The sequence below is a fragment of the Balaenoptera ricei genome, chromosome 6 (genome assembly GCF_028023285.1).
Source record: "Balaenoptera ricei isolate mBalRic1 chromosome 6, mBalRic1.hap2, whole genome shotgun sequence".
NCBI lineage: Eukaryota > Metazoa > Chordata > Mammalia > Artiodactyla > Balaenopteridae > Balaenoptera > Balaenoptera ricei.
Genome location: NC_082644.1, coordinates 108,988,739 through 109,015,258, shown reverse-complemented (window position 1 = coordinate 109,015,258; position 26,520 = coordinate 108,988,739). Strand labels below are relative to the sequence as shown.

At 47.0% G+C, this 26,520-nt stretch overlaps 1 protein-coding gene across 2 annotated transcripts in view; it reads left to right on the top strand.

The window, feature by feature from the left end:
• The window catches only part of CDK5RAP2 (CDK5 regulatory subunit associated protein 2), a 182,159-nt gene that overhangs the window by 40,133 nt on the left and 115,506 nt on the right, over positions 1–26,520 (top strand). The window contains exons 6-12 of one of the 2 annotated variants that reach the window (XM_059925477.1): positions 2,739–2,862; positions 5,538–5,692; positions 10,064–10,226; positions 11,979–12,032; positions 12,875–12,994; positions 15,480–15,572; positions 22,123–22,341. In XM_059925477.1, coding sequence (XP_059781460.1) covers positions 2,739–2,862; positions 5,538–5,692; positions 10,064–10,226; positions 11,979–12,032; positions 12,875–12,994; positions 15,480–15,572; positions 22,123–22,341 — 928 coding nt within the window. The remainder of the gene's footprint in view (positions 1–2,738; positions 2,863–5,537; positions 5,693–10,063; positions 10,227–11,978; positions 12,033–12,874; positions 12,995–15,479; positions 15,573–22,122; positions 22,342–26,520) is intronic. The other variant, XM_059925478.1, reaches the window with a different exon arrangement.

Genomic DNA, 26,520 nt, shown 5'->3' with positions numbered 1-26,520 from the left:
GACGTGCTTTATCGCAGTTGATTTTACGACAGCTATTTGAGGCAGCCAGTGTTCCCATTTGAGTGAAAAGAAAACTGAGGCTCAGAGGAGTAGGAAGTCTTGCCCAGGTTGGTAACAGAACTCGGACCGGCCTGGTCTGGAGCTCGCTCTGCCTTGCTCTGGAGTAAATGTATAGTTTGCTGGCTTTCTATTATTATATTTCTCACTTACAATAAGGGGACATTAAAAACAGAAGCAGACATATTGTCGGGAGTAAATTTTGTCTCTGTGGCTTTAAAACACAAACAAAAACAATAATTCCATTAGTAGGGGAAAATTGCGCCATACTGCTGAGTATAAATTTTATTGCTACAGAGATACAAAGATGATAAATGAAGAGTTGGAACATTTGTTATTGGGAATATATTTTATTGGTATAACTAAAGTGCAGCCAAACTGAATAATACCAGTACTTGTTAAAAATTGTAGTCAGCCCCTTGACAATGTATATGATTCAGACTGCAAAAAAGAAATGTTTGATCTGGGCTGATAGGAGGGAGCCGGTGTATCTGCACTTGCTGGGTGGTGGAGGCGGGGGGAGGGGGAGGTAGTCGAGCGGGCCATTTTCTAGAGAAGTCTCTATAAAGCCCAAGGGCTAAAACATTTCTGGTGGTTAGTGGAAGCTTGGGACTGGAAAAATCCTGTGTCCAAGGCTCAGGAGGGAGAAGCTTCTAGTACAGAAATCTTCCAGCCGTGTATAATGCCTCTTGAGGAGTGGTGGAAGTGATTGTGCATCACTGTGAATTCCAGACAGCACTGATCAGGAAATGAGCTGAGGGAGTGGCGGCTCATTTCTGAGGACGTTTCATAGCAGTAATCAGGAGGTGGCCATGTGGTCTTAGTTCTGGCCAGAGAGGATCCATTCTCAGCTCAGATGCCAGCAGAGGGGGTGGAATGAGGCCTCTTACGGCAGCGCAGCAGGGGCCAGTGCTGCGGTGGCCTCGGGGACAACAGGCTAGCAGGCAGCACTCAGATCAGAGAGGAAGGGCACCGCGCTACGGCCACCACCACATGTGTTAGCACATGAATTCTGAGAGGTAATCATCTCATTTTTCAAATGAGGAAACTGAGGTGTAAGAGGTAATTTACCCAGAGTCACACTGAGGACATAATAGAGTCAAAATTTGGAAGCAGATCTGTTCAGCCTCAGAGCCCCTGTTCTTTCTTTCCAATTGTTCACATTGAATTCCATTAAAATGATATCATGACACTGGGGCCTTCTGAAGGCTTATTGGTGAAAGGAAACAAGATATGAATAAAGTCTTTATTTGCAGGCGACTCATGTTCGAGACAGCAAGTATGGCCCTCTTGACTTTCCATTGTTCTCAGTCAGAAATTCACATGGCCTGTACATGTGTGAGTGTCTGATCACGTGGCCCCTGGTTGGAAGAATGTTATATACCCTTAAAGTAGGGCATGGGAGGCTGGTGGTGAATAGATTTATCCTTTTGCAGTTTTTCTGAAAAACTAGCTTTAGGTGGAGCCATTTCCTTCATTATTCTGCCTTCTGGAAACCCGCAGTCATTTTAGAAATCTGATGAGAACTGCTCTGAGTCTGTGTCTCACAAATTCACATCCGACACTGTTTTTCGAGAACCAAAATGAAAGGCGTCTGTGGTCGTAGCGCTGTGTCTAGTGTTGGTGGGCCAGCCCCACCATGCTGGTCAAGCAGAGAGAATGTTCCACGATGCCCGGCGATGTGAAGTCTGCCTTTTATGTTAGAGGTGGTGGAGGAACGTGGAGAGCGGGTGACCTCCTCTCCTCAGGCCCTCAGTTGCCGCTCGTGCTCGCAGAGTGGTCGTGCTGTGTTTGAGACGCTTCCCCCTCCAGTGGCAGAAGACCTTTACCCTCAGGTTTATTTTCGTTGTCTCCTGCTCCTTGCACACTGGTTTGTCACACCAGCTCTCTGCCTTTCCTGCCACCGGTGGAGGTGTACTTTATCGGAAGTTTCGTGGTGGGGAATTTGGCAATAGCTGTCGAGTGTCTTAAAAACGAGCTTATCCTTTAACCTAGTAATTCTCTTTCTAGGAGTTGACCCTAAGGAAATCACTGGATAGTATGCAAACTATATGTATATATCATATATATGTGTTTTATTTATTTATTTTTTTAAAAAACTTATTTATTTATTTAATTTATTTTTGGCTGCCTTGGATCTTTGTTGTGGTGCACAGGCTTCTCTTTGTGGTGGCTTCATCTTGTTGTGGAGCACGAGCTCTAGGCGCACGGGCTTCAGTCGTTGTGGCACGCGGGCTTAGAAGTTGTGGCTCGCGGGCTCAGAAGTTGTGGCTCGTGGGCTCTAGAGCGCAGGTTCAGTAGTTGTGGTGCACGGGCTTAGCTGCTCCGCAGCATGTGGGATCTTCCCAGACCAGGGCTCGAACCCGTGTCCCCTGCGTTGGCAGGCGGATTCTTAACCACTGCGCCACCAGGGAAGCCCCTATGTATGTGTTTTAATTGAGATATAATTGGCATATAACATTGTGTAAGTTCAAGGTATACTGCACGGTTGGCTTGATACACTTATATATTGCATTATCTGTGCTTTTGAATTACAAATCTTAATCAAAAAAAAAAAAAGGCTCAGCACAGATCTGTGGGAGAAGTGACCAACAAATATTCTTTGTCTCTTTGGAGGAGCGGTTGGAATCACCATCTGACTGTCACTCGTGTGCATTTTACGCCTTTGCCTCTTTTCGCAGGAAAGCAGTGGAGAGCCTCGCCGAAGGGGGCGGCTCTGAAATGCAACGGGTGAAGCAAGAGGCTCAGAAGAAGGTGCGGCAGGTCGAAGAGCTCCTAACCAGGAGGATGCTCCTCTTAGAAGAGGCAAGTCCGGGGCTGCCCTGGCCGTCCAGTGCTTAACACTCTGCGCTTCCGCTGCAGGGGGCGTGGGTTTGATCCCTGGTCGGGGAACCAGATCCTGCATGTTGCGCAGTGTGGCCAAAAAAAAAAAAAAAGAAGAGGCAAGTCTGGAAGCCCTGAGGAGAACGTGTTTCTTACAGCGGGTTCATAACCGAGTGGGCAGAATTTTGTTCCTCTTTTCATAAACTGTCAGGGTTTCAGCAGAGACAAGAGCCCCCCCCGCTTGCTGAGCACCTCTTGGGCTCCAGCCCCGTTCCAGGCACTTTGCGTATGGAATTTATACCCTTACACCCTGCACGCTGGCCTTTATTGTCTCCATCCTCTAGATGAGGACATGGAAGTACAGAGAGAAATACTAAATAGTCCACGTTTAGTCCTGGATTTAAATTACAACAGCTGATTTTACAGCCTGTGTCCTGACTGCAACACCACCCTTCTTTTTATCTAGTTTAGTTCCTTTACTTTACAGAAGAGGGAGCTGAGGCCTGAGGCCTGGAGAGGGGAGGCGACCCGCCTAACACAGCTAAGCCTGGAGCCAGGTTTCCTGACTCGTAGGCCATGCGTGGCCACACAGCCCCTGTCCCCAGAGCCCAGCCTCCATCTCTCCATCCCACCTGTGCCCACTGCCTGCTTCCTCTCGGGGAGCCGCTGTGTGTAGCTCCTCTTTCCCCCCATTCTCAGCCTGTGGTGGGAGTCAGGACGCTCCTTGGCCAAAAAACTTTATCTCCTAGATGCTGAAAAGCTTTCCTCCATATTAGGCTCGTCATCGAGTGATACCAGTTCCTTTAAATTCTTGATCTTTGAGGTCTGTTGTTTCTCTACCCAAAACCCTGATTCTTCTTGGCAGATAAAAGGAGAAATGACACCACAAAGCACTTCTATATACAAAGAGCAGATTCATTTGTACTGTATTTTACAGCTTATAATGGTCTTTTCCATTTGTCATGTTCACATCAGCCCCATGGGGGTGTGTAGATCCTAGGTCCAAACTACAGATGAGGAGACAGGCTCAGAGAGCTGGGAGACTTAGTCTTGGTCATAAGCAGTAGAGCTGAAACCAAAAGGAGGGTCTTCTGAGCCCAAATTCTGAACTTTAGTTAAAATGTAATTCTGAGACTTTTAAGAGACTTAATCTGTTGGTTCAGTCATCTTATTTTTCCCGGTAAGTGCTTCCCCAGGTTTTAGGGTAGCGGCGTGACTGACAGTACTGGGCTGAATCCCTGCTCTGTCACTAGCTTGTCACCTTGGAGAAGACATTTGCCTTCTCCGCGCCTCTGCTGCTTCATCTGTGAAATGAGGCCAGTGGTGTCTGCCCTGCGATAGGAATTGTAATAACCGCAGTGAACTAACGATTTATGGAGGGCTTACCATGTGTGAGGCACCCTTCTCAGCCTTTTCATACACTGACTTAGTTCATCCCTTCAGTAAACGAATGAGGTAAATACTTTCACTATCCCTTTTTAAGAACAAAACCAAAAACATGATAACACAGGCACAGAGTGGCCAAGTCACTTGGCGCAAGGTCACCCAGGTAGTAAGTGCCAGGTGGTCTGGCTGTAGAGCCTGCATTCTGGGCTGGTCGAGTCTCTCTGTCAGTATGTAACTTTCTAGGATTGAGTGAGGATCAAAGATAGTATAAATAAAGCTCCTTGCTCAAAGCCGGGCATCAGTAGGCCCTCAGTAAATAATAGTTTTTGCTGGTTTTTTGTCTCAGAATATGGGGAAGTGGTTTTCCCCAGCTATCGTTGATATTGACAGGCTGTCACCCTCTTGGGGAGACGGTGGTGGACGAGGCACCTTGGAGGGAAGGGCAGGGAAGAGGAAGCCAGCGTTTTTTGAGCTTCCTGTGACGCAGCAGGCATTTGACAGAGTCTCCCAGCAACTCTTTGAGACAGCGGTTATCCCTGTCTTATAGGTTGGGAAACGGGCTCAGGGAGGTTAAGGGACTACTCAAGGTCACCCAGCAGATAAGTGGTGGGAGAGCTGGGTTTTGAATCCAGTTCGATTTGCCTTTCATCTTCGTGATGCAGTCAGAGGCAGTGGCATGAGGGCTTGGAGACTCACATCTACTATTCGGTCACTTTCCTGAGCACCAGGACCTTTTTCCCTAACACAGACGCTGCCTGCGTGATTTAGGCAATTTCCTTTTTGGCTCCTCTGAGCTCCCAGGAAGAACATAAGAGTTTTTTACCACCTAAATCACCTTGGAGATATAGAAAATGCACTTTAGAGTTGTGTAGTCATTACCTTAAAAATAGTGAGGGGGCAGTGGGGTGTGGGATGAATTTGCATGGAGATTATGGTGACTCCTAGGAATTTATGTATGTTTAGGTATTGAGAGGCACATTTCTCCTCGTTCTCATTGAAACTGTAAATATCGATCGGATTTTTCAAAACCCAAAATACGGGTCTTGTAGAGTCTTTTCCATTGGAAATGCCTATTACTCTTCGGGATACAAGAGGGGAAAAATGGCTGGTGAATGTATTTATTACTGATTCTCCCCATGTGTAGTACAATTCAGGGAGGGGAAATGTGCTGGAGAAAAAGTCATAAATATTTATATTTTAATCCAATTTCCTTTCAAAGTGTTCCCAATTGTATTGAAAAATTGCATCAAATGTGTTTAATTTAACTCTAGGATGTGAAAGCCGCCCAAGCAGAGCTGGAAAAGGCCTTTGCTGGAACAGAAACAGAGAAGGCTCTTCGGTTAAGCTTGGAAAACAAGCTTTCAGAGATGAAGAAGATGCACGAGGGGGATCTGGAGATGGCTCTGGTCCTGGAAGAGAAGGACAGGTCTGGCTCTTACCCCTCTGATGCTCTGACATCCATTTATCTGGCAGCATGATCCAAAAAAAACAGAAAGAGTTGTTGCCTTCCTACCCTTTTCCCCTTCTTTTTCTACTTGTTCCCCATAGTGAGAAAACTAGGGATAAAATCAGGGTGAAAGGGAAAGGAATAGGGTAGTGATATGAGGACAGAGACAGAATTAGTAGACAGAAGTTCATGCTGAAAAGTTCTACTCAGATACTAAATTTAGCATTCAGGTTTTGGCTATAAGCTTCCTGGTAGCCGAAGGAAAAAGGGAAAAACAATTTTGGTGGACATAAGATTCACATTGCTCGAAGACAAAACAAGCTAGTAACTCAGGAGAAGCCCAGTTTTACTTGACATTGTCAGAGAGACATTGCTCTTGTAGATTTTCCCAAAGGGAACAGTAAGTGACTCCATCCCTACAGTAAAATACTAGTGAATTTTTTGTGACCCGTTTTCCATCATATCTCTTAATGCAGGCTGAGGGCCCAGATTAGTACAGTGCGAGGGACCAAAACAATGTAGACCAAGTACAGAGCTCTTCAATGGTCCAGAAATAAAACGTGTGCCATTTGGTCCAGAGAAATGGGTGGACCATACGGCTTTTTGGCAATCTTCAATGCCCTTTATGTCTTGCAACCAAACTTTGAATCAAAACTGGTCAGGAGAGAGTGGAGGTTTTATTCTTTACCGTTCTTGCATTTTGATACTCTTGCCTTGCTTTGGTGGTTACTAAGTGGAAGGTTGAGTTAACTAAATAGAAGTGAGACTTCCGGCTAACCTCTGGCCCATCCACTGAAGAGCCAAGCTAGTTTGGAAGTCGACAGAAATTGTTCTAAAGCGCAATCAAGGAACTGAAAGAGTACAGCCTGGCCGAGTGTCGTGTTCTGGAAGGCGGTGGGGTAGGAGGAGCTGGGGAGAGGGAAGCTGGGGCAGGTCCTGTGGACCTTTTGGTAGAGTTTGGGTTTTGTCCTCAGGGCATGTGAGGAGCCACTGAAAAGCTAAGGATGGGGCGGGGGTGGGGTGGGGATGACAGGATCAGGTTTAAATTTAGAGAGATCCCTCCGGCTGCCCCCTGGAGGATGGATTGGCAGGGGGGATGGTGCTGAAGTCCAGATAAGAGGTGATGGTGACGAGGACCGAGGTGACAGAACTCGGGTTGGGGAAGAGCAGGCAGAGAGGCTGGGAAGGTTGGGTTGGCATGATGGCTTGAAGGGCTTGATGGCTGCTGGATCTGTGGATGAGGGAAAAAGCCGCAGAGGTCCCCCTGACCCAGGTCTTGAGCACGAGCAACCATGGGATGGTAGGGCAGTTTGCTGAGTTTGTGGGAAAAGGGGAGAAAGCGGAGATGTTTTGGGGTGGAGGAGGTGGGAAGATGAGCTTTCAGTTGGGACACACTGGGTTGAGGGATTGCAGGCATCCAAGAGGAGAGTCCAGGAGATGCTGGGCCTATGGAGTAAGGCCTGAATTAAAGGAGACGCAGATTTCCTTCCTCCACCAGCTGCTGAGCCTAGCCTCGGGCTGGGCGCCAGGAACGCAGAGGTGAACACTGCCTTCCTGATAGGGAGCTCCCATGTGGGGGAGGGGACGCGCGTTAAAAACAGAAAGTCACGATTGGTGCTGGAGGTAAGTTCCGGGTCTGGGCTGTGACAAAAGCCAGGGAGTGATCAGCTCTGCTTGGGTGTGGGGCAGGGAGAGCTTACGAGAGGAGAGCTCTGGGCTTGGGGTGAGGCACCCTCAAAGGTGGGACGCGTGGCACAGTTTGGAGCAGCCTCGGTCCCTGTTAGCATACGCTGTAGAAGCTTGGCTGCTTATCGTTTTGGAAGAGGGAGCCCGTTTTGGGAAGGGTTAATGCTTGCTGAGTACTGACTGTGGTCCGGGCAGTGGGGTCTCCATGGACGTGGGTGATCAGGTCGGGGCCTCCCTAAGGCTGCCTGCTCCTGGGGTCTCCTACCGGTCCGGCTGGGGAGGCACCGAAGCCTGGTGCGTCAGTCCTGCAGGGGCACCCGTCTCTCAGGGATAGAGGTGCCTCCGCCACACTCGCGGCAGCCAGCTCTGGGTTTCTGCCCGCTCGCTTGGGTGTGGCCCTCTGTGCTGGAACTCTCCTGGGCCTAGGATCAGTGTGTTCCCTCCCAGAAGGCAGGCCTGCCCAGGAAGCTAACTTGAGGTCAGAGGTGTGAGTGAATTGGATGGAGCAGGGGCCCTCGGTCACGCCCTGGTGAGCTGGATCCTGATCTGCCACGCAACTGACCGCCGCTGAGCAGGGCCCTCACCAGGACGGGCACTGCCCGTGTCCTGGCCTCCCGCCACCCTTTTCAAAGGTACATGCTTTAGCTTCTTGATTTCCTTCAACTGGACCTTACAGCTAGTCCGTATCTCTAAGACAGTCAGCCTTGAGGAGCCCTGCAGGTCAGTATGGCCGACAGACATGTTTTATTTGACCCAAACAGTACTTTGAAAAGATGGAATTCGTTGCTGATGTTAAAAAAAAACACCTAATTTCACGTGAAAGTCTAGATTTCCAGCTTCTCTTGAAAACCTGTAAGGCGTGGCAGGACTGGGCCAGGGTCTTGCTGGACTGAGGCTGCTCCCTTAGGCGGGTGCACCGGGCTGGCTACAGTCCCCACAGGCCTTCCCTGCTCATTTCCATCCCTGTCTAGAACTTGCTTTAAGGTAACTAAAGCAAATCAATTTTATCGAAGTGTTAAGTTGCACACAGCACGACACATCCATTTTAAGTGCATAGTTTGGTGACTTTTTACCTCTCCAGTTGACTGTGTGATGATTTCCAAGTTGAACCCCTAGAGGACAATCTTACTCCTCCGAGTTTTGGGGGGTATCGCGCTGGTGCTGTCCGGTTCCCTCTGTACCCAATTATTTTAGTCCTTTTGGGGCGCCATAACAAAATACCACAGACTGGGTAGCTTACAAACAATAGAAGCTTATTTCTTACAGTTCTGGAGGCCGGAAGTCCGAGATCAGGGCGCCAGCATGCTTGGGCGAGGGCCCTCTCCCGGGTCACAGACTTCTTATTGTATCCCCACCTGGCGGAAGGGGTGAGGGATCTTTCTGGAGCTCCATTTGTGCTGTCATTCATGCGAGTTCCACCCTCATGATCTTATCTCCTCCCGAATGCCCCACCTCCTAATCCTATCACCTTTGGGGGTTAGGATTTCAGTGTAGGAATTTTGGGTGGACGCAAATTTTCAGATGCTCAAATACGCATTGCTAGGCGCTTTAACTGCTTTTCGCTCACTCCTCACCTTCACCTTGGGAGCTCGGGAAGCTCTCTCAGACTTCCAAGCCTTTGCTCTTTCTACCCTACTGAGTTGCCTTCTAGGCTTAGCTGGAGAGACTCTTCTGAGGGTCCTTTGACAAAATGCTAATTGCTCAGTGTTTAAAAAAAAAGTAATTATAGCCATATAGCCACTGTTACTTGTTGAGTTCTGCTATGTGCCTGGAGTTGTGCAGCATTTTAAATAGCTTATCTCCATTCCACATAAGCAAGTTATGGCCACTTTATAGCCGGGGCAGTGCAGGCTCAGAGAGGTTAAATAACTTGGCCGTGGTCGGGGTAATTCGGTGGCCTGGAGAAGGGTGTGCTCAGCTCTTCCTGAGGGGGCCTCTGGGGTCTTGAGGGGAGGTAACGCCTCACTGGCGGGGGCGGGATGAATGGGTGTGTATCAGGTGGAGGTGGGAGCAGAGGTGTGAAGGGCATTCTGGGTAGAGGGAGTGGTGTGCGCAGGGCCGCCCGGCTTCTGGAGAGGCTTGGGAGGGAGGCTCTGAGAGCCCATGAAGAGGGTGACCGTCTCCTGTGAGAGGCGAGACGGACGCCGTCAGCAGCACCTCTGATCTCCTAGGCCCGAAAAGACAGGGTTGTGATCGCCTTGCTGAGGAGTTTGGCCTTTATTTTGGAAGCCAGTCTGTTTTAGACTTTGACCTGGGAAACCTTGGCGAGACGCTCCCTGGTTTTCACGCTCACTGGAACCGTTCTGCTTTACTGGTCATGTTTGTTGAGTCTCACTGACAGATTACTTTGGGAGAGATTTCTTGCCACCCCCCCGCCCCCCAAATTCGTAATCCACTGCTGTCGATGGTGGGGGCCAATGAAAGTCTTTGAGCGGGAGTGTGACTCGATCAGACCGTAGTCTGGCAGCTCAGAGGATGGATTGACCAGGGCCGGGCTGGAGGCGAATTCTGGCCCCAAATCTCCCACCTGCAAAATGCGGTTCCGTTTATGTTCGGTCGTTGGACGCGTCTACTTTGAAGATGTCCGGCCCTGTTTCCTACCTCCTGCTCCACTGAGCTAAGAGAACAGCTTAGAATTAATATTTAAATTTTGTTCTCTTTCAGACTGATTGAGGAGTTGAAGCTGTCTTTGAAGAGCAAAGAAGCTTTAATTCAGTGCCTGAAAGAGGAGAAATCTCAGATGGCATCTCCAGATGAAAACGTGTCATCTGGAGAGCTCCAAGGACTTCCTGCTGCTGTGAGGGGAGACGAGGAAAGAGAGACAGAGGTGAGGTGACGGGACATGGAGGGGGACTTTATTTATTTATTTAAGACTTTCTTTTAATTTATTTATTTATGGCTGTGTTGGGTCTTCGTTTCTGTGCGAGGGCTTTCTCTAGTTGCGGCAAGCGGGGGCCATTCTTCATTGCGGTGCGTGGGCCTCTCACTATCGCGGCCTCTCTTGTTGCGGAGCACAGGCTCCAGACGCGCAGGCTCAGTAATTGTGGCTCACGGGCCCAGTTGCTCCATGGCATGTGGGATCTTCCCAGACCAGGGCTCGAACCCGTGTCCCCTGCATTGGCAGGCAGACTCTCAACCACTACGCCACCAGGGAAGCCCCTTGGAGGGGGACTTTAATTAGCAGACCTGATCCCCCTGTGGGAAATGGATGCACATTCAGTCCCCAGGGTTCGCGCACAGTGGCCTTCAAAATATTAGCTCCCTGTTGTCTGCTGAGGAATTACCAGAAACCTCCTTTGTCGGGGGCCCTGGCATTTTTTTTATCCTTCCAGTCTCGTGTTCATGTAGAGTCGGTTGAAAAAAAACAGTCCAGGGACTTCCCTGGTGGTCCAGTGGTAAAGAATCTGCCTTCCAATGCAGGGGACGCGGGTTCGATCCCTGGGCAGGGAACTAAGATCCCACATGCCGCGGGGCAAATAAGCCCACGCGCCGCAACTACTGAGCTTGCGCGCCTCAACTAGAGAGCCCGCGTGCCACAAACTATAGAGCCCATGTGCTCTGGAACCCGCACGCCACAACTAGAGAGAAGCCCGTGTGCCGCAACGAAGAGCCTGCGTGCCGCAACTAAGACCCGATGCAGCCACGCGGCCAAAAAAAACAAAAACAAAAAACAAAAAAAATAGTCCACACCTGTGCGCCTCTGTTTTCCTATGGGTTACTTTGTCGATGCCTGGGAACTTTGCACCCACTGGGTTTGGTTTGTCTCTGTGGTTAGAGTCAGACTTGAGGCCACCTTCAGTCGGAAACTTTAGAGGGAGTGGGGAAGAGAAATAACTTGTATCGGGCCTGGCAGCACTCGAAGGGTGTCAGCGTGCACCTCAATTAACCCTGGCACCTTGCAAGGCAGAGATCACGGTCCCCTCGTCGGGTAGAGAAACGCGCTCAGAGGCGTCGTTACATTTTCCCAGGCTCCAAGAGGTGGGTCGCTGGTAGGGACCCCAAAGCCCCCCCTGGACCCCTGCCCCCCACTAGGCCGCCTCCATGCCCAGCTGTTTTGAAGCGGGTGGGCAGGCCTGGAGGTGCAGGCAGGCCTGGTAGTGGCCTTCCGGTCCTGGTTGGACCCAGGGTGGCTGCCGCCTGTGGTCCCTAAACACCAGGGGATGTTTCAGTGCTCATGGAACGTCTCAGTCGCTTTGTGGAGCAGGATCTCCTTCGTCCCGACCACAGCAGCGAACCCTCTAGCCTCACCGGTTAGTTTTTGGCTGTGATTAGCCCGCGTCTGCTCCTCCTCCTGACCGTTCTCGCTCCCCGGGCGCTGTGCTTTAGTGGCTTTTGCACCGTCCCGTAGCTCTTTGGTTCACGCTCCGTGGGGCTGGTGGTCAGCCAGTGCGGGTTGCTTGTCTTTACATTTTCTTAACTCGGGTGGATTTCCGGTGAGACAGGAGTGGATGCTTGTTTTCATGAGTTCCTCAGCAGTGGGGTGGGGAATAGAAAGTAAATGCAGTGTTCATTCTAACGGTTCTGGGGAAGCTACTGGATTGTGGGTCCCTTCCAGGCACCAATGAATGCCTTTTCTTAGGCTGCACAAATGGAGCAGGAGAAGGAGAGAAATCGCTTTGAAGAGAGGATCCAGGTATGTTGATACAGTTTTTACAAACGTATTGAGGATTTATCCCTGCCTCTTGCTTTCTTCTGAGTGCAACAGATAATTCTGTGTGACGGTAGCTGTCACTCATTGAGTCAAGCTTTAGGTGTGTCTGAGAGGGTTTCGTAACCTTTGCAATAACTCTGTGGAGTAGGCTTTCCCATTTTGCAGGTGTAACACACGGGGCTCAGAGAGGTGAGGTTCCGTCCCCAGGGTCGCAGAGTTGGAAGAGGTGTAGCAAGGATTCAGACCTGCCAGGCCAATCGCAAAGCCACTGCTGCAGGGTCCCCTAGTCACAGCGGCCGCCATTTGTGTAGCGCCTGCCAGCGTAGAAAGTGCTTTCACGTCCATTATCTCATTTGATTCTCACAACAGCCCGGGAGGGAGGCAGCGGTGAATATCTTTAGAAATGAACTCAGACTATAAATGCATATATTCGGTCTCCGTCAAACCAAATTCTCTGCTGACTTTTGTAGCATTAAGGAGTGAAATTAATGATCTGTTATTTCCCCTAAATAACCTGGCACGGTTTCAAAAGCTCTGCTGTGACTGTATTCAAATTCCAGAAGGCATTGGAGTCCTTTCCACGGGCATAGCTGTCATCGTCTTAACTGATCTGATCCCCTTCCTACACCCAGCCCTGTTGCCGCGAGCGGTAGAACAGTAACTTGGAGCTGATGCCACGATTCTCAGCTCTACTTGGAAACATTAATCACAGGTTGACAGGAATGATAGAATAACTGCGTTTGAGTGTGCTCTTAAAGATACATTTACAGTGCATTTTGGTTAGAATGCATCAACTTAGTGAATCTTTTTCTAATCTAATTTAGGCACTTCAGAAGGACCTGAGAGAGAAGGAAAGAGAAATTGCTACGGAAAAGAAAAATAGTTTAAAGAGGGATAAAGCCATTCAGGGTCTAACCATGGCACTGAAGTCGAAGGAGAAAGAGGTATGTCTGATACACCTGAAGTGAGACTTTTCTTTATTAGCTTCTGTGACAGGCCTGTCTTACCCTGAATTTTTAGCTTTAGGTAAAAAGTTTATAAGAGAGCTGAGATGAGTATAGAAAGTGGGGAAAGGGTCCTGTAGTCAATTAGAAGTTCTTTTGTAGAGTCTAATTCAGCGCTGTCCAGTATGACTATAATGTGAGTTATGTATATAATTTAAAATTTTCTAGTAGCCACATTAAAAGAAGTAAAAAGAAACAAGTGAAATTAACTTTAAAATACATATATGCCAGATGTTATCATGTCAACATGTAATCAATAAAACAGAAATAGCAAGGAGGTATTTAACATTTTTAAACTCTGACTTTTGTCACCATATTGGACAGTGTAGGTCTAATCTTCTGAGAGACAACAGAAAATTGAGATAAAGGAGTTTTGGGAGGCAAGGCCATGACTGCGACATCTCACCTGGGTGATCTGCAGGCTCCTCAGAGCCAGTACTTTCTCAGCAGACCCATCACCTCCATCGCCGCCCCCATCTCACCATCCTACTCCATTTTCTCTGCTCTTGTCTGCGTTGGTGGCACCACCGTATCCCTAGTCGTGTCAGCCAAAAGTCGCCCTTGACTTCTGCTACCTGGCTTGTTGCCTTTGGGATCCAAGGTGGTGGCCCATGGTTCTTTGCGGTTCTCCTGTCACGAGTATAGCCATCAGTTATGTCTCAGTAACTCCTCGGCACAGATACGGAGAAGAAGACACAGCTCTGCTTGCCAGTCTAGCGGGGAAAAACGACGGCGTGAAGGTGTTGTGACTGAGGGAAGTGCAGGGGGCTGTGGAAGCAGAGGGAAGAGGGCCTAGTCCAGGGTAGGGTGTGGATGCGGGGAGCGGGGAGTGCTGCTTCCAGGAGGAGGTGTCTGAGCTGAATCTTAAAGGAGGACTAGGAGTTAGCTGGGAAGGGAGGCGGAGGCCAGGAGGCCATTTCACGCAGAGGGGAGAATGCTGGTCAGAGCCTTACGTTAGGAAAGAGCCCCTTGTGTGTTTGTGGAAACAAAAGAGTTTGAGGTTCTCAGAGCATCAAGTGCAGAGCTGAAGTGCGGCGAGAGAAGAAGCTGGAGAGGTTGCAAGGGGCAGCGGAGGTGGTGGAACTCAGAGGGTAGCAAGGCCACTGAAGGCTCCGAGTGGAGGGGTGTGGTCGCGTTTGCATCCGAGAGCAGCCTGGGGCTGTACTGGGAAAGGGGATGGCAGAAGGGCGAGAACGGAGGCAGGGAGGCCAGTAGCTGAGGTGAGAGCCCCCTAATTCAGAAAGGCTGAATTAGAGCAGCGGTCACAGTAAGTAGGAGTGGAGGGGTGGGGCTTATTCAAGAAATACAATTAGAAATAATTAAAAATTAGAAGTGAATTTGGGGAAATTTGATGATTAGATGTAGGACTTGAGAGAAGGAGCAGTCAAGGGTGACTTCTGGCTGCATGACTGGGGATATGGGGGTGCCACCACCTCCCTTAAAAGCGTAGAAAATGGAGGATCATGGTGAGATGGGGGCGTCACTGGAGGTGATGGGCCAGTTTAGAAGGTCCCGACTTTGAGGAGCCCACGGACCGTTCAGGTGAGAAGTCCAGGAGGCAGATAGGTACGCGAATCTAAAGCTTGGAGAAGGCCCAGGCCTGGAGGTATAGATCTGGGAGTCACTCGTATACAGGGATGAGTGAAAATTCTGAGTGTTGATCTACTCATCCAAGGATAGCGTGGGGTGGGAAAGGAGGCTGAGCGTCGGGCCGCAGGGGACAGCAGGTTTCAGGAATAGGGAGAGGAGTGCACAAAGGGGGCAGGAGGAATGGCTGCAGGAGTGGGGCGCTAACCAGGAAACTGGGGTTGAGGAAGCCGAGGAGGTAGGAGTTTGAGTAACCACCGGTGTCAGCCGCAGCGGAGATTTGGTTCCTAATCGTGGTCCGTGTGATTTGTCTCGTGTGTTGGGAGTTCAGGGCCCAGTGGTCGTCGGAGACCCTCTGCTGTGCAGGGCACCAGTGGTAGGGCAGTTCTGGCTGCTGGCAGAGTCCAGGGTGTGGCCAGGGGAGTTCCTGGCTGACTCTGGGCCAGTGGAGAAGGTCACTGGGGGGTGAGGAGTTCTGGGAAGAGCCAGGCTCGGTGGTTGGGTGGCTCATCTCTGTGGACAATAATAGTGACTCGTAGTGTGAGCCGGGCAGTACTTTAGCGCCCGTGCCTATTAACGTTGTTCAAGCCTAACAGTGCTGTGGTGGGGTGAGTGGTCGTATCCTCGTTTTATAGTTGAGGGAATTAAGTCTCAAAGAGATGAAGTGCCTGGCCTGAAGTCATCCAGCTAGTAGACAGCCAAACTAGAAATCCCACTTTTCTGACTACAGAGCCCTCGGTTATAAGCACTCCCCAGTTCAGCAGGAAAAGCTTTTGCGCTGAGCACAGAGAGGAGAGCCCAGTTGCATACTTGGCTGCTCTTCCTTATTTTTACCCAGATTGAAGAACTTAACTCTGAAATTGAAGAGCTCAATGCTGCCTTTGCTAAAGCCCGAGAAGCCCCCCAGAAAGCACAGATCCAGAAATTCCAGGTAAGTGTTGGCTTTGTTTGAAGTGGCTCTCTCCATGATCCTTACTCCTGGTGAGGTCAGGGCTTTGCAGCTGAAAGGAACCAAGGGAGCTCTGAGTGGTCTTTTTTTTTTTTTTTTTTTAAATTAATTAATTAATTAATTTTTGGCTGCGTTGGGTCTTCGTTGCTGCGCGCAGGCTCTCTCTAGTTGCGGCATGCGGGGGCTACTCTTCGTTGTGGTGCGCGGGCTTCTCGTTGCGGTGGCTTCTCTTGTTGCGGAGCACCGGCTCGAGGCGCGCGGGCTTCAGTAGTTGTGGCTCGCGGACTCTAGAGCGCAGGCTCAGTAGTTGTGGCGCACGGGCTTAGTTGCTCCGAGGCATGTGGGATCTTCCCGGACCAGGGCTCGAACCCGTGTCCCCTGAATCGGCAGGCGGATTCTTAACCACTGCGCCACCAGTGAAGTCCTCTGAGTGGTCTTTAGCAGAAGAGTTCACTCAGTCTAATTAAAGGAGCGTCTTCTGCAGCTTTGGGTGCTTCTCCAGCCCCTTCCTCAATATGACAGTGATGATGGTGACAAGTACGCCCACAGTTAGGAGTGCTGAGCTTAGGCTGTGCCAGGAGTAGACCGTGCGAGATGTGTGGATTATCTCATTTAATCTTCACCACCCTGTGGGGAAGGTAATTTTCACCCCCCTTGTATTTGAGGGGTTTTTGAAGTTCAGTGAGGATATACAACTTATTCACGGTCACACAGCTTTGCAAATGACAGGACCAGGGTTTAAATGTAGTAATCGCTGCTAATAAAAGCTGGCATTTATTGAACGTGTACTATGTGTCAAGCCCTGTGCCAGGTGTTCTCCGTGGATTAGCTCAATAAATCTGTACAACAGCGCCATGAAGTAAGCGCTGTTAATATCCTTGTTTACTGCTGAGGAAATCCAGGTTCAGAGATTCAAGTAGCTTGCTCAGGGTCACAGAAGCGGTAAGTGAAAGTGCTAGGATTTGACCCTAGAATCAGTCTCACTCCCAAGCCTGTGCTTTTCCCTTCACCCCCTACCTTGCCTCACCTGGCTTGCCTGCTCCCTGCCAGGTTTCTGTTCTAGGCTTTGGTTATTTGACCCGCCTTTTTTTTTCCCCCCCGCCAACGTTGTGCAGCAAGTGCTCCTGGTGGTCATCCCCTTGATCTTCCCTCTTTCTTGCTACTTTTAGTTCTGTGTTTTGAATTAACATTTTCCGCCCGTGTTTCTAGTTTCCCTCTACAGTGTATACCTGTTACTAATGACTAATGAATCAGTAATGCTCCATCATGGGATTAAGCCCATACTGCCTTAAAGCTCCCCCCTCCCACTTCTTCCTCCCGTGTTGTTTTTGGTGATAAAGTAGAAGTTAGGAGTTAAATCTAATTTAAGACTGTTTGGTTCCTCAGATTCATATCCCGTGCCTTATCTTTTCAGAGCTTTGGTTCACAGTAAGAGTAATTGAAGTAATTTGGTTTAAGTCCGGGCGCACTAGAAGCAGAGACAAATCTGTCTTTGGACTCTCAGACTTGCCTTCCCACCATTTTGACAGTGGTTGATGAAATGGAGCTGAGATTACACTTTACACTGAGGTTTTTTCCCTTGCTTAGAAAATAACAAGCCTTAAAAGCTGAGTTCTTAGCAAAACCGTCCGTATTTCCCATTCCTTGAGGGAAAAAAGTGTATGTTGGCAATTGAGAAGCAGAGACCAGACATCCTTACGTGTTGTGATAGTTTACTTGTTGTTGGGCCTTGAAGGAAAGAAAAGAGTCTTATACGTTTACGTGTTACCCAGACTTGTTACATCCATTGATTAATTTCATAACCCTCAGTCCTTGTCTAAAAGTGATCTTTGAGGTCTTGTAGTTTACAGTGTTGGCCGGGTTTCTCATCTTGCAAAGTATGGAGATCAGACACTGTTGAAATTCCTCAGGTTCTGCGTGGCACGTTGGCTGTTCGGAGCGCACTCATTTAATGCTTACCCACAGAGGCAGAGTGCTCACCCGTTTGACAGGTTGCCAGTACTTGAACTCAAAGTCCGGCTCCAAAGTCTCTGCTCTTTCCATTTTTCTGATTATGTGTGTGAGTCAATACACACCAGACCCTTATATCAGCTAATTCATTGCGAGGTATGTATAATTTGAATATTGCACAGACATTTGAAAATGCATTGTCTTTCACATTTTGGGACCTTTTTGGGATGTCACATGATTTGAACTAATTGCAGCATGAGTATAAGAGCTAAAGCTCACAGGGGTGGCATCAAGCGTGACAGTGAAGCAGCAGCAAGTGGTATTCAGACTCTTGGAGCAGTTGCCACAGTGCAGAGAGGTAGATTCTAATCACAGGTGTGACTCTGTGAAGGTTGCAGTGTGGCCTGCCTGTGCTACCTCGGAAGCCATTTAAACAATGTATTTTCAAATTGGAAGCAGCGGTCATGTCTCCTCCCCTCCCTGCTCGGCTTTATAAAAGTAAAATTGCACGTGGCAGGAAACTCATAAAATATTTAAAATGGTAGAAAGAGGTTGATAAAAGTCACCAGTAAACTCACGTCTAAAGATGTTCACTGTTAGCACCTTGACCCTTTTCAAAGCATATTTGTACATATATATATATCACCTTTGAAAAATTAAATAGCATTATAATATGTATTTTGTTATATAATCTCTTCTGTTTTCATTTAACATTCTTTCCCTGGCAATATATATAGAGCTAACCAATCTTTAACAAAATATATTTTGAGATAATTGTAGATTCACATGCAGTAGACTTCTGCATGTATACTCTTTACCTAGTTCTCCCAAAGTTAGCATCTTATGTGACATAGGACAATGTCACAACCAGGATATTGGTGCAGTCTGTTGACCTTACTCAGATTTCAGCAGTTTGACATGCAGTCATTTGTGTGTGTGTGTGTGTGTGTGTGTGTGTGTGTGTGTGTGTGTGTTGTGTGTATCTCTGTGCTTTTTATACAGTCTTTTTAAACAGCTGCATATAGCCTATTATATGTATGTATCGTATTATTTTTACTATGAAGAACCTGGGGTGGGACATGAATTTGAATCCTAACTCTGCGTCACTAACTTGTGTCATCTTGGGCAAGATATTTGCACTCTCCCAGTCTGCTTGCGCATTGTAAAATCTGGATAGTCGCATTTATGTCACATAATCCTTACAAGGATTAAATAAGAGCATGCATCTGGGCACAGGTGGTAACTCAGTAAATGTTAACTCATCCTTAAGTTGGGTGATGTAGTTCTGGCATAAAAATATAGTAGTTTTTACTTTGGTCTATTTTCAGATTCTCGGTTAATGGTGTTATACACATAGCTTTTAGTTTGAGGAAACTCTCCATATTATCTCTTGATTGGGAATGAAAGATAATGGAGTAAGTGATGGAAAAGGGAACCTAGATTTATTTATCCTGCACCTGCTGAAACGGGACTTTATGTGTCATATTTTATCTTCACAACAACCCTGTGAAATAGAGATCATTCTCACGCATGAGGAAACAGAACTTCAGAGAAGTTAACTTCTCCCAAATCACACAGCTAGAACTGGTCTTTGAACTCTGGGCCTTCTGACTCTTTCTTTATTGAACTCATCATGTTTCTGTACTGTGGGGAAGAACAATTTGTTTCATATTATTTGGGCTTTAGTTTCTTTTTTTGGGGGGGGGGTAGGGGGGTGCTTTAGTTTCTGACCATGTCTAACTGGGTCAAGTATTTGCCACCTGATTTATAAGCACCTGACTGGTGTTATAGAATCTGAAAGTCAGGGTGTCTTGCAGGAAAAGGTAAAAAAAATTCTCCAAAGAAGTTTTCCAGAGGGCCATCTAAGGGAAAATTAACATGGAAAGTATTTTTATGAAGTGAATCGAATGTATGAATTTGAATTCTTCGAGCTTAGATTTTTAAAGAGGCTTTGTTATAGTTATTTACATGATAATCCCACAGAACTTTGATCACTTTATAATATCTATTATTTTAGTATCAACCATTGCTATCCTTTGTTTAACAAGCTCCTAACTGGTGTTCTCCCCTTGAATTCAGTCTGCTTGTTTTAATTTTTTGTAGTTTATTGGTGTTAATTGGAATCTTCCCTGGAATGGGCAAGACAGAATAGTGCTCTGGGAAGAACACAGGCTCTGGAGTCGTTTGAATCCCGGATTTAATCACTTATGGTCTGATGACAGGCTAGTCATTTAACAGTTTTGGGCCTCAGTTACTTAAATAGGGATAATAATGTGTACTTTGTAGGGTCCTATGAGAGACTGAGATATATATGTGTAAAAGTGCCTGGTTTAGCCCCTCATGCATAATCAGTGCTTAATAAAAGGTAACTGAAAATTGTTCAAGGTGAGCGTTTTCCCAAATCATTGTTTATCTTCTTTTCTCTTTTTTGAGTTTATTTAAATAAGCACTGCCCCAGATACATTTTTTGGGTGGGCCCGTGACCTAGGTTTCCCATTTCTTTTTATTTATTTTAATTTTAAAGGAAACTAAAACAGAAGCTTCTATAAAACCTACTTTGGAATTTGAATGGCTTTCTCCCTCAGCCTCTGTTGCTGTGTCCTAGACAATAGTTGGGGAAGCATGGGACCAGATGGCTGGGTTGTAGGGGCCCGGGAACAGCGGAACCCCTCTGCCTCCGGAGTGACCGTGGTTGTACCCACCTCTGCTGAACAGCTAGGACTTCACTGTCGACAGAGGCAGAGATGGATTTCTTGGGAAGGCCCGGAAGCTGGGGCCAGTCCCTTTACTCCACAGTCTGAGCTGCGACCTTGACAGCTCGAGTGTCCCTTGCTTTAAAATTTTTAATCTTGTCCTCAATCTAATTCAAAAGACAGATTTTTTAAAAAGTTAATTTTCTTCTGAGTTATAAGTATTATATATGTTTCAAAAATTTTTTCAGAAGACTGGCAAGAAGGGAAAAAAGGGAAATCAGGAAGTCCCCCAACCACTATTAACGCCTTGTTGTTTTTCCTTCTAGGCTTTCTCCTATGCATAGATTTTATTTTTTAGATCATTTACAGTTTGATTTTTTTTAAATTTATTTATTTTTGGCTACGTTGGGTCTTCGTTGCTGAGCGCGGGCTTTCTCTAGTTGCGGCGAGCGGGGGCTACACACTTCGTTGCGGTGGGCGGGCTTCTCATTGCTGTGGCTTCTCTTGTTGCGGAGCACAGGCTCTAGGCGCTCGGGCTTCAGTAGTTGTGGCTCGTGGGCTCTAGAGCGCAGGCTCAGTAGTTGTGGAGCACGGGTTTAGTTGCTCTGTGGCATGTGGTATCTTCCCGGACCAGGGGTCGAACCCGTGTCCCCTGCATTGGCAGATGGATTCTTAACCACTGAGCCACCAGGGATTTCTTTTTTTTTTTTAATGTAACATAGTGACTTAGAAATATTCACATATTATCAACTTTTTGTAGATATAGTGTTAAGGTTTTATTGTGTGGCTTTGTCATACTTTATTTGTTTTCATATTCTTGCACATTTAGGTTGTTTCTTATTTTTCACTGTTTTAAGTAATTCTTTGATGAATGACTTTGTATATAAGGCTTTTCCCCCTTATATTTTGGATTCTTGTCCGAGATTGAATCCTAGGAATGGAATTATTGGGATGATTGTGAACATCTTTATATAATACACATATACTTGATGTACGTAATCTGTCCACGGGGAGTTCTATCAATGTACATTCCTGCCAGCATATTTCTTGGCTTCTAGATGCTTGGTCAGTTCTTGAAACGTGAATGTTAATTGTGCCATTTCCCAATAAGCTTGCCAGCACTGGATAGTCTCATTAAAACAATCTCACTTGTTAAGTGAAAGCCTGTTTTAATTCGCTCTTTTTGATTATTGTTGAGTTATGACATTTTTTCATATGCACGATAATCACATATATATTTTCTCTAATAAACTGTATTAATGAAATAAACATGTTCTTGACACGTGTAGAGCTCCGACTCTGCTAAACTTGTAGCCTCTTGAGGTGGTTATCGATTACCAGGCTGACTACTCCTTTTTCTCTAGATGACTGTGGGTTCATCTCTAACAGAGATGGACATTGCCAGTGCTTGAATCCATCTCTGATTTTCAAATAAAATTCTTTATTTTCTATCTTTTAAAAATAACTTAAATTGTTTTTTAAACTGTTACAGAAATAACATGCTCACTAACCTTACAACATTTGAAAATACAGAGAAGTAAAGGAAAAAAAATCATCTGTATTCCCACCCTACTAAATACGGTTACTATTAACATTTTGTGCTTTTCTTTCTCATCTTTAAAAAAAAAATTTCTTTTACACAATAATTGTAGCCTTTTCCCCCTTAACATCACCGTCATAACATAAACACTACCCTGTGTTATTTCAAAACTTTCATATTATTTGTGCTGTGGGTCCTGAATGTTATGTTAATCTCCACCTCCCTCCACCTCCCCCCCACCCCCCGACCAAAAAAAAAAAAAACTGGTGAACAAGGAGCACCGATTTCTTGGTTTGTTTACTGAGCTGTGAAAATCAGCCCAGCTCCCCTTCCCCTCCTCTTCTTCTAGGGGTCTGAAGATTACGAGGCTGCTCTGTTAGAAAAGGCAGCCCTTTTGGCTGAGCTGCGCTCAGAAAACCTCACCAAGAGCACAGAGAACCACAGACTGCGTAGGAGCATTAAGAGAGTCACCCGGGAGCTGAGCGACCTGCAGCAGGAGAGGGAGAGACTGGAGAAGGAGCTGGGGGCAGCCCACCGAGAGAGGAGCAAGGGAGACCGCATCACCCACGTGAGTGCCGCTCGGCCCTCGAGACAGCGGGCAGGGCGCTTGGGCTGGCCGGGGCTCTTTGGCTGTTTTAGGGAGACAGATATTCATCGCCGAAAACTTAGAAAAACCGGAAGAATATAAAATATTTCACTCACCATCTCATCACCTAGAAATGACCAGTCTTAGCTATTTGATGTTCCGGTCCTTTTATTCTCTCTCTGTCTCTCTTTCTGTCACACACACGCACACACACACACGTGTGCACATCATTGGTGTCAAGCTGAAAATGCATTTTTGTATTCTGTTTCTTTTTTTTTTTTTAATTCAGTGCTCTCCCTTTGGTGTGGGGCCGTCATGAGTGTTCTTCAAAAACATGTTTTTTTGTGTGTGAACATAATGGTTCATCACTTGAATGTGCTACAGTTTATTTAACTAGTCCTTACTATAGGATGTTTAGTTCATTATATATATATATTTGCCTTATAACAAATGCTGCAGCAAACATCCTTGTACCTAAATGTTTATCCGCTGATTATTTCCTGATAGAGGTATAATTACTGGGTCAAAGAGTATGAATATTTTAAAGACTATTTTATAGATACACCCAAATTGTTCTCCAGAAAGATTATACCACGTTTCCCTAGGTGAGAGTGATCTTTTTTTAAGACTACTCTATTTAGCACTGGATGTTAGTATTTAAGAAATTCTCTCTGAACTTGGTAGACAAAAAAGTTTATCTTCTACAGTTTCTGTTATGTTTAAACGTAAGTATTCAGCATCCTGAGGTCACATCCAGATCCACAGCCTCGGTGCAGTCGGGTAGCATAGGGACTGAGTCTGACTGATCGTTGACACTCAGGTTAAACGAGTTCCCTGCACCGGAGCCTGGGGCAGGCAGAGTCATTGGAGTAGAGAGCTCGAAGGAGAGCCCGCAGGTAGGTACCAGAGGTTAGTTCTCTGGTGGCTGCTGTTGGCAGGGACGGGACGTCAGGACCATAGTTTGAAATCCTAAGGCTGGCACTGACAAGAGGATTGAAATGTAAATGCTTGTCTATTTTAACAGAAATTTTAATGAACATCAAGAGAGCAATCATGGAAACTTAGGAAAATAAGAAAATGTCGCCTATAATTCCACCACCCTCATAAAGTAACTCTGTTTTTCAGTATCACCCTGTAGTCCTGGTGCATGTGGGGCCCCAGTCCAATCAGAGGCTAAATACTGTTGTGTGTTCTCTGATCACTTTGTCTCTCGTGGCCATCTCCCCGTGTTGTGCAGGCGCCAGAGCAGGCATGCTGAATGATGCATACGCTTCATTGAATAGATTTCCCACGATTTACTTAATAATTTCCTGCTCTCTTGGACATTTTGGCTGTTTAAATAATGCCACAGTGAACATCTTTGGGCATAAAGGCATTTTTTTTTTTTTTTCTTGAAATCCCAAGGATAGATTCTGAGGAGTGAGATTACTGGGTCAGGTGGTACAAATATTTTATACTAGTTAATCATGCTGCCAAATTATTTGTCCAAAGGGCTGGCCCAGTTTATGATGCCACCAGCAGTATTGGCATTTACCAGTTTATTGCATGTTATTAAAAGACCTGTTTCATATTTATTCAGTGTTACTGAACACCAGATGTATCTAGTTGAGATGCTGATGGAAATACATGGCATGAGCCCTGAATGTTTTATTTTTTCCTTAAGGGAGGTGAAAATGTTACACGTGACAAAATGCAAAGCAGTGTAAAACCCGGAGCTAATTCACGCAGCTTACATAGTCAGTGCGAAAGATCCTTGTGGGACAGAGTAGTCAGGGAAACCTTCTAGAGGAGATGACACTTAAGTTGAGTGAGCGGTGTGAGGTCTGAGTCGTGTGCCTCTGTGGATGAGGTAAAGAAAAGACTGGCCAGAGGGTCCTTCTATAGAGGTCAGTTTTCATAACCAGTTCTTAGATCCTTCACTATTGGATAACATTTTTTTTTTTTTCAGTTTAGTTTGTCCCCTCCATCCCCCTGTATCATATAAAAATATTCATTCAATAGAAATTGGATTCGGATGATACACACACACACACACACACACACACCCACCCACACACACACACCTAGGTGTATAAAATACGTAATTGTTTCTTTACGTTATAACTTACACTTGAAATGGCTTTATAACATTACATCAAGTGGATACGCTGTAATTTATTTACCAATCCCTCTATTATCAGACAATGTTGGTTCCATAATTCACTTATTCATGAAAACCCTAGTGCTTCTAAAAGAATTTTGGACTGCTGTTGATGAGAAGATTTATTCCTAAGTAACATGCATACGTCTTCATAAGGAAGCAAGGAATGCTTGGCAAGGAATGGAAGGGGCATGTGACAGTGAGAGGGAGAGACTGGAGTGAAGTGTACTACGGGTGAGAGTTTTTTTTTTTTGCTGGGGACAGAAACCCAGCTTTAAGTAACTTAGGCAGAAAGGGGAATGCATTGCCTTGGGTAACTAAATGGCTGGAAGGACAGGGGTGACAGAACTCTGCCGGGACCGAGTCTGTGTCTCTCTGAGAGCTGGCTTCTCTTTCTTGCGTCCTCTTACTCCAGCTCCAAGTGGTTGGACCCACCATTGCCAGCCCTGCTGGGATCACAGCTCCGCAGTTTAGTACATGAGATGAAGGAGGACTCTCACACCCTACCACCCCTGTCGTCCCCTGGTCGGGAGGGCCAGATGGGTGAGGTATCGAGAGGCCCAACTTGGGTCACATGCTCATTCTTTGTCAGAAGTGTGTGTGTGTGTGGTTGTGCGTGCGTGTGTGTGTGTGTGTGTGTGAGCTCGTGTATCATCACTGGCAGCTTCCCCTAGAACCACATGTTCGGAGGGAGTGAGCAGTTATCCAGAGAAGGCGCTGCTTTGTTTCAGGGCAGTGGGCACCAAAATAGCAGCTGTGCCTCTGGATGCTCACCTCAGGTGAGCGTGCCTGTGACTCAGGGCTTCCTAGTGTCTCATCATGGCTGCTTTTCTACATTGAGTCATGCATGTTTCTGACAAGATGATCTGGCCGTGGTTTCTTTCTTTTTGAGCATGTATTGCATCACAACGCTATCTCTGCTTAACTTACGGTTTTATCCTAAGAATTTGACTGTGTCCATCTCGTGAGCATGCTTTGCACCCGATCTTGGGGGCACTGGCCTGTTCAGGGTCTGGGGAAACCTGCTGGGGGTGACTTTGCCTCATGGTGCTAGGACGCATGCAGAGGTAGAGTGTAACCCACCAGCCTTGCATGGCTTATCAGCTGGTTCTGGTAACTAGGCTTTTTAACTAGAGCCTCCCACTCACCAGCTGCTATTGCTGTTGCTTTTGGATTGAAAGAAACAAAACCCCAGGCCTTTTGGTGGCCTCTGTGTCTGGCTTGGCAATGGAAAGGACTCCATTCATGCATTCAGCCACATGGAACGCTTTGTGCAGGCCCTCAGCTCTGCCTGGGGACAGTTCCGGGATGGAGATAGGAACAGAGTAACCACGGGAGCACAGAGCAGGATCGGAGAAGGTTCCACGGGAAAGTAACTTTCGAACTGGTTCTGAAGTGTGAGTTGAAGGTTACGAGCTAGGCGAGGCAGAGGAGAGTTTCGTGTAGGAGGTGAAGGTACACAGATGTGAGAGAGTATGGTGTTTGGGGGAAGAAGAGTTTGGGGCTGTAGTGAAGGGTGGCTTTAACCTAGAGAGAGGTTGAATTGTACAGGGCCTTGGATACAGAGTTTGGGAGTGTGGACTTGACCTACAGCCAGTGGGGCCCCTGTCGAGGGGGAGTTAAGCAGAGGATTGTTGCAGTTTAGAGAGACTGGTCTGATGGAGGTCTGGAGAATGGGGTGACTGCGGAGAGCCCGGAGACAAGAAGATGAGAAAAGGCACGTGACGTGTGTCAGGCTCCGAGAGGTCGGGGATAGAGGGGGAAGAGGAAGGACCTGCTCCTCTGTAATGGAGCCGCTCAGGTGTGGCTTCTGGGCTGCCTGGGTGCGTACTAAAGCTCCCCTCCAGGACTCGGGAACACTCAGCATTTACTCAAACTTCACTGCGTCCCACAGGCAGGGCTGCAAAACACCGGTAGGAAAATGTGTTCCAAACACTGGTCTTTTTCTCAGTCCACATTCAGCTCAATCCTCAACACCACCCTCTGTGAATGAAAACTGCTGTTACAGAGTGATAGAAATA